Source organism: Momordica charantia (assembly GCF_013281855.1).
Source record: "Momordica charantia cultivar OHB3-1 chromosome 4 unlocalized genomic scaffold, Mcharantia_2.0 BLBB01000004.1, whole genome shotgun sequence".
NCBI lineage: Eukaryota > Viridiplantae > Streptophyta > Magnoliopsida > Cucurbitales > Cucurbitaceae > Momordica > Momordica charantia.
The window spans coordinates 21,389,018-21,405,862 of record NW_028275162.1 but is presented as its reverse complement, the minus strand read 5'-3'; the positions used below and the strand labels follow the sequence as shown (position 1 = coordinate 21,405,862).

The following is a 16,845-nucleotide window of genomic DNA, read 5'->3' as shown; positions in this document are numbered from 1 at the left end:
GGCTGCTGAAGGCACAAAAGGAACTTGGGTGGTTCGGTTCGGTTTTTCTATCAGAAAATTTTCTGTTTTTTTGATCAGCGGCGGCGAAGGAACGGAGGGAGGGAGAGACTCGGACTCGGAGACTGGAAAGAACATTGTAAGGAAGTGACTTGTAAAATTGAAATCTTGGAAGTGTTTGAAGTGGAGCGCGAGCGAGAATGGAGGACGAATCTGGGCGAGCAATTAGGCTGATGAATTTCGTCTCTGAGGAACAGGTTCCGCTTCCCATCCTCTTCTTTCACCAATTCATATTACTCTGAAAAGTTATGGATTTATTTTTCTAAAATTAATACTAATACATTGGTTTTTGCAGCTGGATGAAGCCAAGAAAACAAGGGGCGAGCGAGTTGAAGACGGCACTGCTCAAAGAGACAGACCCCTCTTCGAGGTTTTTCAACATTTCTTCACTTCTACACCCGGATATAAATCCTACTAGTGGAATAAAATGAAGCTATTTGCTTGTTTAGATGTTGGGAAATGAACATTTAGGTTTTTGGAATAAGCTCCTCACCTTCCCGGGCTATTTCATTTATAACCATTATGTTCAGTTAAGTAATATAAGGATATGAATTGACCTATGAGCAGCTAGCAAGTGGTGGGAGATCTTACAGAAATAATAACCACAAATCATGATCCTAATGAATAAATCAGAATATCTTCTAAGACACTTCCAGTGGCTTGAGAAGCTTCTATCATTTGCGGTTTTCATTTTCATTGTTGCAGTACCCATTGTAAAATTAAGTCTGCCTGTCTAAGACTAGATATTGGTACCAGTCCATATTAATCAAAGTTGAATCGTGAACCTATTAATGAAGCAAATCAATGAAGCAACAATTGATACCCTAGAGAAGCCACTATAACTGAAGTTTGGGTTGTGAATGTGGCTTGAGAGGCTTGGAGGGGACAGTCTCATCCCCGCTTGAACATGCCAACTGGGATTTTTGTATTTCGTTGCTACTTAATGTCTAATTAATGGAGTTGTTACGTTGAGAGTTAAAATTAAGGATCATTGAGAGTTGGCTGAGTTGTTTAACTAAGAGAAGTCCATTTATAAAATTGGTCTCTCAATATATACCGATTGCCATTGAGCCATATGTCACTATTCTTTGTGAATGAAATATTTTACTGTCTATTAGTCACTTTCTGTGTAAACTTTGAAGTTTTAAGTGACTGTATGATGTCAAATAGTAACTTGTTCTTGACTTATTAAAAATATATTTTTAATATTTGATGCTCCGGTTGCATTTTGATGGCCTATTATATCTTTGTAAGGCCTTTTTTGGTAATCTTTCATTATTATATATCTCTGTATGTACTCAAGGTACGAGCATTCAAATCCATAGATTTAAGCATTTCTGTTGTTAAGTATGTTTCTCTTTCCTGTTTGCAGATCCTAAAGGAAAATAAAGACAAGCGTGATGCTGAATTTAATGAACGGTTCAAGCACAGTGAGTGCTGAAGTGTAATATCAATCTTGTTGTTCTTTATAACAACACATATAATTGTTTTTGTTTTTAATATTTAGTGTAGATCCAATCAAGGAAGCCAGATAGCACAAATGATCAAAGATACAGGATTTCATCCATGCGAATCATGCAAGGATTAAAACTCATGCTTATTTTACTGCAGGACCACCAAAAGCTCTGGATGAGGATGAGACAGAATTTCTGGATAAATTGGAAACGGTGAGATTATTGTTTTGAACTCATGTCCCGTAATAATTGCAGTACAATTTGTTTATTAGTTCAATCTTAAGTAACCAAACATATTTAGTATTTCAACACTAGATTATCAATTTTCCTTCTTCTCTTTTGCTTCTCGGAATTTTATTGTCGGTTGTATGCAGTCAAAGAGAGAATATGAAAGGCAAATGGCTGATGCAGAAGAAGAAGAGCTCCGCAGTTTTCAAGTAATTGTCCTTATTTTCCGAATCGAGTAAACTTTCTATGTGACTTGTTTTTCTTTTCCAGATCACTGATATATCTTATGCTAGGGTGAAACTTATGACATCATTTTGAAGAATGTCTGCTAATCAACTGCAATTTCATATTTCTTTAAGTGGGGGGTTGGATATTCAGCTTGCTATGCTATACTACTTCCGTAATAGTAATGGCAGTCTGTAGCCCTTTTGTTTAATGCACTATTCTAAAAGCCCCGAAAAACACGCACCGAAGCGTGCTTGTGCCTTGGAGCAGGTGAGGCACCTTGCCTTGCTAACTTGGACAAGAAGTTCTTGGTTTATCTCCTTTGTTCGACCTTTCACCCAAAGTGTTCTCTCTCCCCCCTCCAATAGATATGGTATGTGGAGGAACGTGGAAGTGAGACTAAAGACTAAGATGTGGAGGCTATAAGTCTAATGACGAGGAAAAATGGGGAAAGGACCTGTTTAGTATTTAATCTTGTGAGTTCTAATTTTAAGTCTTTGCTTGATTTTCTTGGGGAGGGCATAGATGCCCCTGGATATAGAGGAGCAAAACTGACTCCTAGTTAAAAAAAAAAAAAAAAAAAAAAAAAAAAAAAAAGTAGTATTTGCTTGACTTTGACTCTTTATTGTTGAGAGATTCATAATATTTGAATGTTTGTAAAACTTTATTTCTTTTATCTCATGTGCTGGTTTTTTTAATCTTGTTTGCTTCACCTCACTGAAATTGGCACTATTTTTTGGTACATTATACTTGAGCTTTAGAGGGTTACTGCACGATAATGCTCTCGTTTTATAAAGAACATCAGATTAATGTAACAATTTATTATATGTTTGTATAATAGTGGCCAACAGTTGAACCGCTATCTTACTCTAGATTTTAGATACATTACTACAGAAGAGATGATCCTTGCGGCATCTGAGTTTAGTAGTTATCTATACAAGTGATTTAGCTCTAAGATTGACAAGTTCTACATGATAACAGATTTCAGTGAGTTTAGGATCATTAAGGAGGTCCTCATCAAGCGAATCAAGTTCAGTATTTCCCTTGTTATGGAGATTTATTGTGACCTTTTATATTTCTAATTTGATAATTGTTCATAATAGGCCTGTCTTTTCCCAATAATTTTTTAGGGGCGCTTGCAAAATTAGCAGGAATTTGCAAAAGTAGCGACCACTTTTCAATTTTCCAAAAATAGTAAAATTTGGAGGCCCAACCCACGTAGAAGAAAGTGAAACTTCAATATACCCTTAATGAATATGGAGCTTAAACAATGATATATATATACCTAAAAATCTAGAAGGGAAAAATCAGAGTAACAAAAAAATCGAAAATTAGATATCAAATATTTTGTCATATATGCAAACCCCAAGAGTTTGTTGCTATATTTGCAAATACGGGCAAATATTTTAGTTATCTATTACAAATTTCCAATTTTTTAATAACAGATGAAGGTTGCAGAAAAATGGCCATCTACCTGTAGGAATATTCTTCTTACTGATATAAATAACCAATTATCACGCTTGTAGTTAATTCTGTTTTAGGTTGCCTGTTGCTTACTGCTTAATGATATTACTTCAAGTAAGTACCCACTTTGAGTTTCTTCTCAAGCACTGTTTCTTGGTGTTCTTTCAGGCAGCAGTAGCAGCACAATCTACTATGTTGCATGAACTGAAGGAAGTAACCCCGCCTGCTCCCACAGCTCAGGTCGGTTTAGTTCAAGTTCTATGTGCTTCCAATATCTTCAGGTGTAGGTGTACGAGGGCTTGCACGTTTTTGCACGATAAATCGATAATTCTGGGATTGCTCAAAGCCATTAAGAAAATGTTCAGAATGAGTACTGAAAATACATTATTGTTGACTTAGGCTGCCTCCAATAGCAAGAACCATATTCATAAATTCTAAGATCAACTAAAGCTCATGGATATTACTAATTTCTTACATTTTTAGGTGGTTCTATTGGCATTAGAAAGTATGCTAAATGGTGGTTTTATTATTAGAGGTTTTCTGTTTACACGCACACAGGCACCAGTATGTTCATCGTGGTGGTCTGTTCGTGATCGAGTTGAGCAGCTCTAGTGACGGTTCTCTTATACCAATTACCATCTAATGTTACCCCAACTGTTTGCAGGAAAAGACATCAGTTAGGAGAGAAACTCCAGCCACTCGAGCACCGAGTATGATTATTAAAGTAAAGCCACAGGCAAAGAAAGCGAGAATCGAACCCAGAAGCCCAGAAAAAGCTTCAAATGAGCCTTCAGAGTCAGAAAAAACACCTAATAGCATTGGTGATAGACCTCATGAAGCTGCTACGATAGGACTAGTTTCATACAGTGGTGAAAGTGAAGACGAAGATTAGCAAGTCGAGTCGAGTCAACTATTAGAATTTTCTAAACAATCACCATATTGTATTTAATTTTTTTCGGTGTCAAGGTTGTGTCTTCTATGGGATTAAGCAATGAATCTTTTCTTCTTCCATTTGTTCATCGTTAAAATGTTTTAAACAATCCACGATTTGATTTACAGTTCCGTGACTCGGTTATAGATGTATATTTGACCAAGCGGATTGTTGCAATTTTCACTTCTAGAATTCTTATGATTTAGAATTCCTATTTAATCAATTTATAATTTGTTTAAGCTATTCATCTTACTTTTCCATTTTAAAATGAAAACTAATTGTAGGTATTGTTGGATTGGGAGTGCTTTTACTTACGGTAAAGAGACTTCTCAAAATCATCATGTTTATTGTGTGGGGTAATAAATAAAAGCTTTTGAAAAAAAGTCAAAACTAATAAGAAAACACTATTTGGCTTTGACGCTTGATTGAGAAGTACTTTTATCAGTTTATGATGATAAAATGAAACATCAAATGATTAGTTATTGAATACGTTTTTGGTTTTTGGTCTCTAAGTTTAGTTTTCGTTCTGTGCTTACATTTCAAAATGCCATATTATTCTTGGATTAATAGCTCATATGAGCTTTTTAGCTTCTAATACCATATCAATATTCATGGAGTTATATTTCAAATCAATTGACAATGAGAAGAGTAACTCATATATATTATAAATCTTTATAAAATCTCTTTATCTTTTTCAAGGTGGGATCCTTAACAAAGTTTATAAGATCTTCATTGAAGCTGACTTTCTTAGACATCTACTATCTTACTATATAATGAAGTCCTCGACGATTTAGTTAATCAAAATTACCAAGTTTTTTTTTGGTACTATTAATTTAGTTTTGGGAAAATTCAGGAATCATCTTATTAATTGTCATAGGCTGTGATAACATTTTAGTTGTATAGACTATAGCACCCATTAAAGGGGTTCATGGGTTGAGTTGGGTTGGTTCGAAGTACTTTTTAATTTGTACCAACCCAATTGTTTGGATTATAAACTTACTCGTTCCAAACAACTCTTATTAAATAATGAAGAGATAATGTCTTCGAAATGTCTAAAATTTTCTAATTTTACACTTTTAGATTTCTGCATGTAGGATTTTTTTTATAATACTGATTTTATCCTTATTTATTGCATTTATATTTATTATTGTTAAATTTTTTTTGTTGCAATCTAAAATATTTAAATCCCTAAATTGTAGACATAATCATTTAATTATTGTGGGCTCCATATCAATTTTAACATTAATCCCTTGATTCACTTATTGAATGAGATTAGTACATTGATAGCTTATATTAATTATAAAAAAGATTATGATGATTTCAATTTCTAAATTAATTAATGCGTAGATTTACCATGATTTCAAATTCAAAATAGTTGGAAATATACCCACGATTTTCCGTCTCTTCGTTTCTTCCCACGAGCTTTCAACATCAATTTCTTCCCACATTTTACTACTGCATGCACTAATACTAAGATGAAGTTTTGCTTCTGCTCACGTTTTTTAAAATATTGCTCTGCTCACGTTTTTCTTCTTTTCACGGTTTACTGCTGCTCAAAACCTTCTATATGGTTGCTGCTTTAATTTTTTTTTGATGAGAAGAAGATTCTTCCACATGATTTCCTTTGGTTGGTGATCGTAAAATATAGAAGGATTCCTTTAGTTTTTTTTTTGTGAGAATAAGTTCTTTGCTACTTGATGTTATCTGGATAGAATATAGAAGTATTCATTTAGTTTTTTTTTTTTTAATCTTGCAATTTGGTATTTAATAATAGATATAAAATATATCCGGATATAATCTTTAACTATTGAAGTTTCAATCTAAACTTATATAGTATAGATATATATTATATCCACATATAACATTAACATATTCTATCAATTTAGATATCCTAGCACATACTTCATTATTATGAATTGCTCTTATTAACATTAACCTAACAAATGCAATCCAATCCAATACAATTACAAGATAAACCTATATGCTAAATATATATCCGACTATTGAGTTCCTAGAACTACCAAAATGGTACTTAGTTGTAGTTGTAGATATATGTTATATCCTTATATATAGAAGAATTCACACTATTTCGAACCACTCAAATCATATTTGAATCTTTCTCAATAATGAGCTATTTATATTGGGTATGGACAATATATGGGTATGAAAAATATAGCCTTCTGAGATCCTAGATTCTTTTTAATAAATGGGGTAACCGAAATCGAAGACTAACAAACGTTCACTTTGACGGGCATCTGGCAACGACAACGGAGAAACTAGTCTTCTACGAACTGCATCCGGCAACGACAATGAAGAAACCGGTCTTCTAGGAACTGCACGATTTGCTGCAAAATAAACTGAGTTAACGACCGGCAATGAGAACGGAATGACTTTACGCGACGGCCTACTGTGGACTGTTACAAGACAATAAACGGAGAAAACGACCAGAAAGAATGTTGTTTGGGGAAGAAGGAGAAATCAGTGGAAGAAGAAACACGTGGAAGAACGAGAAACCGAATGAGTAAATAAAGAAACGGTAGGATTATTTGGGTATTTTATTTTTGGAAATAAGTCTAAATGAGCATAAAATAAGAGATTTAAAATCTAACCTACCAAATAAACAATTTTGATTTTCATAAATTTATTAATATTTAGGTGTAAATAAAGAATGATATAAGGTAAATTGTTGATGGGTAATCTTAAAGATTAAAGATGGTTATATTATGACAAAAGTGTAAAATTTTGTACATTGAATCCTTTTACGTAATTATAATATCTAAATAGCAACTCAATCCTACCATGAAATATATGGGTGGTTTGGATCATTTAGGTCACTCATTCAAAATATTGTATACTGAAAAAAAAAAAAAGTAAATGTCAATATCTTAAACACTTATTTACATATTTTTGAACATTTAATCATAATTTGTAAGTCAACGTTTATTTATATGGTGAAAAATTAAACCTTAAAAACGTATAATTTTTTTAAAAAATTGTTGTAAGAATAAATCATCCATAAAGAATTATTGAATGAAATAAAATTAAAACAAATATATCTCATATAAAATTTTATGATAAATAAAAGAAATGATTTTAAAATTAATAATAAGTTCGGGATGGTTCGGTTCAACCTAAACTTATTTAAGGTGAACCTTTTAAACCAACCCATTTTTATTTATTTAAACCTAAACCAACCCAAATAAATTTATAACTCAACTCAATCCGTTGGGTTCATCAATTTTTTTTGGTCATTGGGTTTTTTGAACACTCCTAGTTCCCATAGAATGTGGTCGAAAAATCTAGTCTTTTCAAATAGACCATAGTCGTATGACCATGGTCTAAGCCAAATATTCTAGGTTATGATTGTGATCTAAGTCAAACATTGTAGTAGTAGTGATCTAAATTTCGGAAGAAATACAAATAAAAGGATAAAGAAGAGGGTACTAACCTAAGATCGAACATGGAACGACTATGAGAATATGTCGAATTGAGAGAAAATTTTGGAGACTTAATAAGCGCGCCTCTTATGAAAAAAAAAGTTTCGTATTTATAACTTTGACTATTCCTCAGTCATCTGATCTACAACACAATCAATGGTCTACATCTAAGCTAAAGTGAGTATAGCTCAGCAGTAATTGTCATTATTTACTTCCAACCAAGAGGTATATCCGTTAGAATCAGCGCACGCAATTCACTTCAATTCTCATGTGCATTAAAAGCATCGTTAGAAGTCATATCAAGTGATTGTTTTTAGGAGCGTGACATGAAATGTCATCAACTCAAGACGCGTACGTGGCGTTCTGTCATGCCACGTACATGTCATCACGCCACGTACATGTCATATCCAACCTATCCTTTGAAAAGTTGTATCAATTAAATTCTCAAACTCTATAAAGTTGGGGGCCAATGTTAAAGGACGTGAAATGACATACCACGTGACAAAAGAAGGATATCGTCTAATCCAAAGTATGATACTTTGAAAGCATATTGTCCGATCTATGATTTACTCTTAAAATCTGACCAGAAAGTTCAAACAAAATAGAGCTCGAGGACTAGATGTTAAAACTGTCATATTAATCGCCTAACTTCCCCATTTTCCACGACCATTGAATCAAGAATCATGAGACATGCAAAGTGGCAGCCATTTTCCAACGATTCTGATGGCTTGGCATAAGACTAAATAGGAGGTAGTATATCTTTAGATTTGAATCCATCTCCTCTAATTTCTAACATAAATTGTCACAAAGTTCATTTTTAAAAAGCTATATTTCCAAGATTTGTTTTTAAATTGCCCTCAATAAATATCATTCTATTACATTTATTATTATATTTTAAAATGTATTTTTTCTAAATAAAAATGGATTGTCAATTAATACAAATATTTACATTAATATTTAAATGATAAGATTTAATAAATAATTAAACAAATATAGTAACTAACTTAATTCTATTACATTTACCGGCTCTACCGTTTTCACGTGGATCTAGTTTTTTCGATGATACATTAATTTTTCCAACAGTTTGTTTCACTTTTTCGATTAGCATTAATTTTTCCACAACTAAAAATTACAGCGACGATTATTATTAAATTTTCCATTTTAATCTAAGTTTTGTTTTTTGTTTTGTCTTTTATCTTGGTATTTTCTCACCTACTTTCCTTAATTAAATGGTTTCTCTTTCGAAAAAAAATTGTGAGAACTTGTATGCTCTTGATGTAATGTTCAGTACATTCAAGGTTAAGAAACAAAATTATAGACTAGACTGTATACTGAAATCTAAAGGGTAGTAGTGATACTATATGCTATATATGTAAATTTAAAGTGATAATTAATTATATGTTCTCCCTAATTTTGTTTTTTTTAATGGGAATTATATGTTCTCCCTAATTAAAAGACAGTGATACTTGTAAATTTTGGCATTTTTGGGTTCCACATGTTTGCTACTCTTCAAAAGAAATGGCGTGATTTGCCTACCTATATTCATAGCATGACAAACAGGAGGATTAAAGATTCTCGAAGGATCATATTGAAATCTTACTAGAAAAAGAAAGATGGAAAAAAAAATTTAATTTTGCAATCTTACTAGAAAAAGAAAGATGGAAAAAAAAATTTAATTTTGCAGTGAAAGTTGCGGATCTCTTCGTCCCCCCCTCGACTCAGTCACATGCCAACCAAACTAGAAACTAGCTCGCTTTGGCAATTGGGTTTATTCTTATTAACTTGTTAGCATTGTATTTTTTTCTTATTTTATTAAATTACTCTTGAAATGATTTATCTTTACGCCTACACTTGCATTAAATTAAAGTTCCGCCGTTTAGAAAAGAAAAGAATTTGATATTTAATAACCCATCACTTTTGTGGAAATCACGAGATGTCTATTCATTACTTGTGACGAAAAACACCCATCATAAAACACATCTTGTTGTGCGCATCCTAAAGAAACACAGAAAAACTAAAATGTGTTAGTTCTTCAATCCAAGTAAGAAGTTTCCCCCAGTGGCCGGAAGCCACTCCTTCCCGAGGAGAAAAGGCGATCCAGCCGTAAACTTAAGAGCCTCGTTCCTTCCCATAACCCTAACCCCCTTCCACTTCACTCTCCTTGCAGTGTTGGCACCCGGTCCCCTGTTTGCGTACTCCAGGTACTGACACGTGTCTAGGGCAAATGTACCTTGCCACGGCATATACCCGGCCGGCTGGATGAAATCCCCCAATGTGGTCTCCATGATCACCGTCAACGCGTACTCCTTCCACGGCCGCCCCAAGAATGTGGGGATCTTGAACCGGTCCGCGAACAGCTTCTGCTCCGGCACGATTCGGCAGTTGTGGATCACCAGCCCGCTGAACTCCTTGTTTTCCTTGCGCCCGTTGGCGGTCACCGTGTTCTGCTGGTTGTCCATCGGCCGCCGGACGATGATCAGGCTGTTCTGGATGATCGTGTTCGAGTCGCCGAAGATGAAGTCCACGGTGCCGGAGATGACGCAGTTACGGTAGAATTGACGGTTAGCATGCACGTAGAGAGTGTCTTGGTAGCCGTCCATTCGGCAGTTGAAGAATGCCGATCTGTCGGACTGGACGCGGAGAGCCACCGCTTGGTGCCCTTCCGGGCCGGCTGTGTTTTGGAATCCCATTGCTTTGCAGAGGAAGCCATTTCCAACGGCCGCTGCAATTATAGTAGTAATTATTAAGTAAAAATATGTTTGAGAATGATGGTAGCATGAGTGATTTTGAAAAAAACATCTTACAAAAGGTAGCGGTGTTCATGGTGGTAATGCCGTCACGGAAGGACTTGCGGCCAGTGACGATGGTTTTTCTTGGGCCATCTCCGTACATGAAAATGTTTGTATAGTCTTTAGTCACAATGATAAACTCATTATAGATCCCTGCTTTCACGTAGATCACGTGTCGTGTCTTGGAATTCTTTGGGGCTGCAGCCAATGCTGCAGCAATGGTCTTGTACTGCCCGCTCCCGTCCTTCGCCACCACCGCATTGGGCGTCACTTTTCCTCCTCCTCCTCCTTTCGCTGCCGCCAACAGCCTCCTGTCTGCTCCTGACAACCATGTGGGGAACCCATCGCTCCCCACTTCTGTGTTTCCAAGCAAACGTCGTCCAGTTGGTTGGACCTATCAATAAAATTTAAATTAGTAAAACTTTTGAGTTACAGAGGTGATTTAATTCAAGTATGCATATGTATATATGTACAGTACCTTCAATTGCAGGCCATAGTCGCCGAGAACTTGCGAGACGTCGGCGACAATAGCTAGAGCATTGCTGGTAAGCTTGCGTGCAATGTCAATACCACCTTCCATGGTTTCTTTGAGCTTGGGGTTGGCTTCTCCGAGGCCGTCGAGGCAAGATTGCTGATAAGAAATGACGGCGCTGAGCCAGGTATTGATGTCAGCGACTCGCTCCTCTTGGGAGCGCTCATCGCTGTCCCCGACGGAGGAGTAAGAAGCCTGAAGCTCTTCAACGGCAAACTGCAGCAAATCTTTGCAATCTTCAACCGACATTTTCATGAAGGAATTGTTACCAGCCTCCACCATAAGGGAGTCCGTCAATTTGAACCCTTTCTTAAACTCCTCAACAGTGGCCATAATCGCTGATTTAATGTACTCCTTCGGGTCGTCCGAGGAGGAATTGTGGGCGATGCTGCCCAGAGTATTTTGACACTCTTCTTGGTAATCAGTATGAGAACATATAGTGGCCACAGCTTTCATTTTGGGGGACAAATTCTCGCCGTCAAAACTGCCGTGGTTCCTGTTAACAACTGCCACAACTGCCAAAGCAACTCCCACCACTAAAATAAGTGATAGAACCGACACCACCGCTGTCCCCATTTTTATTTTATTTTATTTTTTGGTCCCTCCAACTTGTTATGGCAATGGGAAGTCTTTCTGCAAGTGGGTCGTTGATCAAAGATCAAGACCCAGATGGCAGAAGTTTTCCCACCGTTTTGAGCAGGAAGATTTTTTTTTTCCCTTTTTTTTTTGGGTTTTTGTAATGGAAGTGGATGAAGGAGGTGATGGGAAATTGAGTTGCATGGGTGGGTTTATATAGTGGTGGACTTTGCTTAAAATAGGAACAGCTTATGAATGAACAGTTTAATTTTAGAGGTTGGACTGAGTTATTGGATACGGAGGAATTGGGAAAAGTCAAACTGTCGAATAAACCCCACAAATTAGGATAATTTGAAGCAGTGGTTACAATTTCCTGTGGCCGTTTGATCGTACGTGAATGCGTCTTAATTTCTGAATTTGTTTGGATTTTCAAAGACCGAGATATTCTTCAGAATATTTTGTTTAAAGACACAGGTATATTTTAACATTTTATTATTTTCTGGCTTATTCAGATATTATATTTGACGTTTGATATAAAGTTTTTATTATATTTTAAACTGTTGTAGACCGTCAATTTAAATTTTTATGAAATTAGAAAAAAATTACTGAAGAATAACCCAAATATTATAATTTACAACTAAGTTCTAAATAATCTATATCTATAATATCATAATATCTATATCTATACTATATTAGAAGGGAGGAGGTAGGAAAAACATTTTTTGACACTTTTATCCCTTACTAATTTTAGTAATTTACAAATTAAGTCATTAATATATTATTATAAATATTAAATTAATTATTAACTATCAATACTAATAAATTTATAAAAGATTAGAATGGGAAAAGTTTTCCCACAAACATAAAATTAATTTTTTTCTTTACTAATTTACAAATTAAGTCATTAATATATTATTATAAATATTAAATTAATTATTAATTATCAATACTAATAAAGGCATAGAATTTAAAAGGTTAGAATGCAAAATGTTTTCCTACAACATAAAATTAATTTTTCTTTAATTATAATTCATACTAGAATTTCAAGAGTCTTATACTTTCAAAAGATTTTGTAACTTCTTATCATCTACTACTATAAAAATAGACTTTCTTCCACTATATTTTTCACAACACACTTAGAGTTTCAGTACTTTATTCTTACTTCTCTCAAATCATCTCTCAAAGATTATTGAATCTTGAGAACATCTCGAGATGTTGGTGGCATATTCATCTAGAGTTGCAAGAGATGGATAGACATCAAGTTGCAAGAGATGCATGTAATTCATTAAGTTGTAATGGATTCACATGTCAATATATATATCTCGAATAGTTGGCTTGCGACATCACCGTTCCACAATTTTATGAAGTTTAATAATAGTATTTGTCAAGCAATTATCAAGTGAGTGAGTATATGTAATCTAAAAGATTAGTGTATAGTTAGGATTTAAATTTTTTTTGTTACTATTATTTTTTATTGTTCTTTTATAATTGGTGTATTTTTTTTATTTAGAAAGTTTTTCGTTTGAGCAATTTTATTTTACAAGCTCATGTTCTTGTTGTTGAAAAAAATTAATGTAAGTTAATACATCAAAATGTGTTAAATAATTAAATAGTAAATTAGTAAATTAATAAATTAATTATCAACAATAACTTGTGTGGAATCTTAAAAGGTGGGATAAAAATTTTTTGGTCATTTCATAATAATATAATTTAAATAAACTTTCATTAATAAATTTAATCATAATATTATATTAAATCGATAAATTAATTTGATCTCAAAGTTAAAAAGTACAATAATAACAAAATGTTAGCTCTAAAAATCATTAGAATCTTTAATAAACAAACAAAATATCTAAAAAAACATTTTAACAATAAAAATCTTAAAATACCTATTTATTTTTTAATTAAAATATTAAAAATAACGAAATGTAACCTAAAATTCATTAAAAAGTGATATGAGATAATTAATTTAAGATATTTTATATATTGTCACTTTCAACATATTTTATTAATATTTTATTATTTTTATAATTTTACTAATTAAGAAAATAAATTTATCAATTTGTAATATATAAGCAACTAATGAATTTTTTTTATAGTACATATTAATTTTATTACCATAATATAAAATAAAGTAAAAGAAAAGAAATGTATGCGTTAAGGGGTTATAACAAGTTTATTTATAGATTTATCTTCGGTCATAATTAATTATAGAATTTTAAAAAACTTTATAACTACATCTCATCCTCTTATTGTAAAAAAGAGTTCTTGCACCATTTTCCACTAGCAGTATGAGTTTTATTTTTGTTTATTTTTTACTTTTGTTATCTTTCATTTCCTTCCTTTTTTAAGTCTACGTAATCTCAAAAGTAATTCAAGATGTTAGAATAACAAAGAGAACATGCATGAGTCAATCTATATTATGAATCACTGATTTGAGATGTTACAATTCAATTTGATTTGAGATGTTACAATTCAATTTTAAAGCTGTGTTTGTTTTGCAATTATCAAGAAGGAAAATATATATTTTTTTGCATTTTATATATATATATATATATATACATATACATACCTTTCTTTTTACAATTAGTGATATATTATTTAGTATATTAGTATATAGAGATTCAGATGAGAAAAAAATAATTTTTTTTAGACAAAATTATCCTTTACCTTTTATTAAATATCAGGTCCATTACCACCGGGTATTTGCAAATCTTCCTTACAACTCCTTTTTGCCGGCAACTTTTGATTTCATTTATTTTTTTTTACCTTTTCCTCTTTTTTTAATACTAAAAATTATATTTAAATTTAATTATTATCTATAAATTGTCAGATTTATTTGATTCTGATCAATGAAATTTCAAACAATGTATTTTATTTTATTATTTCTTTCTAAAATATTTGGATGAGAAAGTTATTGTTACTCTGAAATTATTTAATAATAGACGATGTGACATTTCGAATAATTAAGGATTGAGCTAAATATGATTTGAATTTAACAGAGAAAATTATTATTTTGATGGTAACAAAACACATTACGATAAAATAATAGAAATAATATTATTAAAAGAAAATAGTAATATAAAAAAAATGGCAGACACTTGAAGTAAGCGGAATAATCTATAAGATAAATCAAAACACAATATTATTAATATAATTTAATAATAAAAGAATATTATTATTAATATAAAAAAAAAGAGGGGCAGTTGAAGGAAACGGAAAAAAAAATAAACAAACAAAATGCCGTTTGAACTTCACTACTACAATATAGTTATCAATATCATCCAATAATTGTCAAACAATATTTCTTTTTCCTGGCTAATTTGAACAAAATTACACCCGTTAAAGTATTAATCTCGGATTAAATTATAGTGAGTTTGAATTTTCACTCAACATGTTCTACTTAAAATAAATAAATAAATATATATATATATATATTAATTTTAAATATATTTTTTATTAAATTTTGGCATTCATGGCTAATGGGTGTGTTAAATTGTTTGACCGCGTTATGTTTCAACTAGACTAGACAATGGTACTTGGGCCTTTTAGTAAATAGGGTAAAGTGCGCTTTTTGTCCCTTTTAACGATAAAATTTATATTTGATCTTAAATTTTTTTAAAAGTGACAGTTTAGTCTCGAATCATTAGAGAGTGATTCTAGATGGTCCATGAACTTATTTATCTATTAGATGACTAATGGAAAAATGATGTGGAATAACTGAGTTGACAAATTTTAAATGACATGACAATATTAAATAATTTTATATTACTTTTATGTGATGGGAGGTATTTTTTCCATTTTTCTACTCCCTCTTTATCTTTTTTCCTCCCCAAATTCTTCTTCTCCGATTTTGCTGCTGCAAGCCCATGTTAGATTACGGCCGTAAATTAGTATTTTTTTTCAATTAGAAAAAATACAAAATGAAAATGCCATGTATTTAGAGACTTCAAAAGCTATTTCAACATTCCGTTAGTAACATTAACGAAAGTTTAACTCGAGATCTTTTTAGAACAATTTTGTTAAAGGATATGGACTAATTTGTCACTTTTTGAAGTTTAGGATCCAAATAAAATTTTATCCGAACTAAAAGTAAGTATATTTTACCCCAATTTATATTTAGCCTTTTAATTTTGTAAATTAAATTTATGTTAACAATTTTAGTTTTTATATTTATTTTTAGTTCTGTTATGAAACTGCCACACACTGCTATGAAGGCAATTTGGGACTTAGCAGAAAAAATATCATTCAATAAAATTAGTTATAAGGTGAGATGTGGTTCAGCATATATCTTATAATTTCTTGAAAGTTAATTTGGCTTCCCATTCATACATTTCTTGTGCTATTTTTATTCATCTAAAAATATTATAGAAATCTCTTACATAAACCAAATGAATACCAAACATGTATTTTTTTCTTCATAATCAACACATATTATCCGTACCTAGAGGATCATTATATTGTTGTTATCAATTATAAAAAACAAATTAAAAGGATCACTCCTTCAAATAACATATTAATTCTTTTTCAAAATAATAATAATTATAATAATAACATATTAATTAATATCGTGATCCCAAGTACAAATACAAGTAACGGATATGAGTATAATTAAAAATTACCATGGAAGTAGGACATATCTACCTTTCATTTGGTAATTTAATAATTTGATTCCAATAACACTATATTGTGATAATTTTGAATGTATAACATTAATAAAGAGATAATTGACATATTTTGTCAAAGCGAACATAGCTCGTAATTGATATATACCTCTAGTACTAAAAAAAATTAAATAAATAAAATAAAGAGATGACCCTGTTAAAAGAGAATATGTGCAATGGTTTCAACCACACCTCTAATAATAAATTATCGAATTTTTGGCTTTCAATGTTTTTCAAGTTGTGCTGTCATGGATGAAATTACCGTATTGACATGAGTTGGGACAATTGGTCTCGACCACTCAACTGGAATAGGGTGAGACCACCTGACTTGTGAGACATTAGAGTTCGGCTTAGCACCACACATTTAGGTGTGTTGGGATTGGTGGAGTCAAAACGACGTCAAATCGAGTTACGGAAAAGTCGGATCGAGTCGGGATGCATCGGGGTCGAAGCAAAATGAAAATAGGGGAGAAGCGGAAGCTGCAGGC

At 32.4% G+C, this 16,845-nt stretch overlaps 2 protein-coding genes across 2 annotated transcripts; one reads left to right on the top strand and one right to left on the bottom strand.

Moving 5' to 3' along the window:
* The first annotated feature begins 41 nt into the window (after window positions 1-41).
* Window positions 42-4,522, top strand: LOC111015581 (NEFA-interacting nuclear protein). Its single transcript, XM_022290657.2, has 7 exons — window positions 42-254; window positions 353-427; window positions 1,430-1,487; window positions 1,669-1,724; window positions 1,886-1,948; window positions 3,597-3,668; window positions 4,093-4,522. Exons 1-7 carry the CDS (start codon window positions 198-200, stop codon window positions 4,318-4,320), a joined length of 609 nt encoding a protein of 202 aa, XP_022146349.1. The 5' UTR covers window positions 42-197; the 3' UTR covers window positions 4,321-4,522.
* Window positions 4,523-9,671: 5,149 nt separating this feature from the next.
* On the bottom strand, window positions 9,672-11,877 carry LOC111015570 (pectinesterase/pectinesterase inhibitor). The gene is made up of 3 exons (XM_022290641.2): window positions 11,064-11,877; window positions 10,601-10,979; window positions 9,672-10,518 (listed from the first exon to the last, which is right to left on the bottom strand). Exons 1-3 carry the CDS (start codon window positions 11,691-11,693, stop codon window positions 9,821-9,823), a joined length of 1,707 nt encoding a protein of 568 aa, XP_022146333.1. The 5' UTR covers window positions 11,694-11,877; the 3' UTR covers window positions 9,672-9,820.
* Between the last annotated feature and the right edge of the window lie 4,968 nt (window positions 11,878-16,845).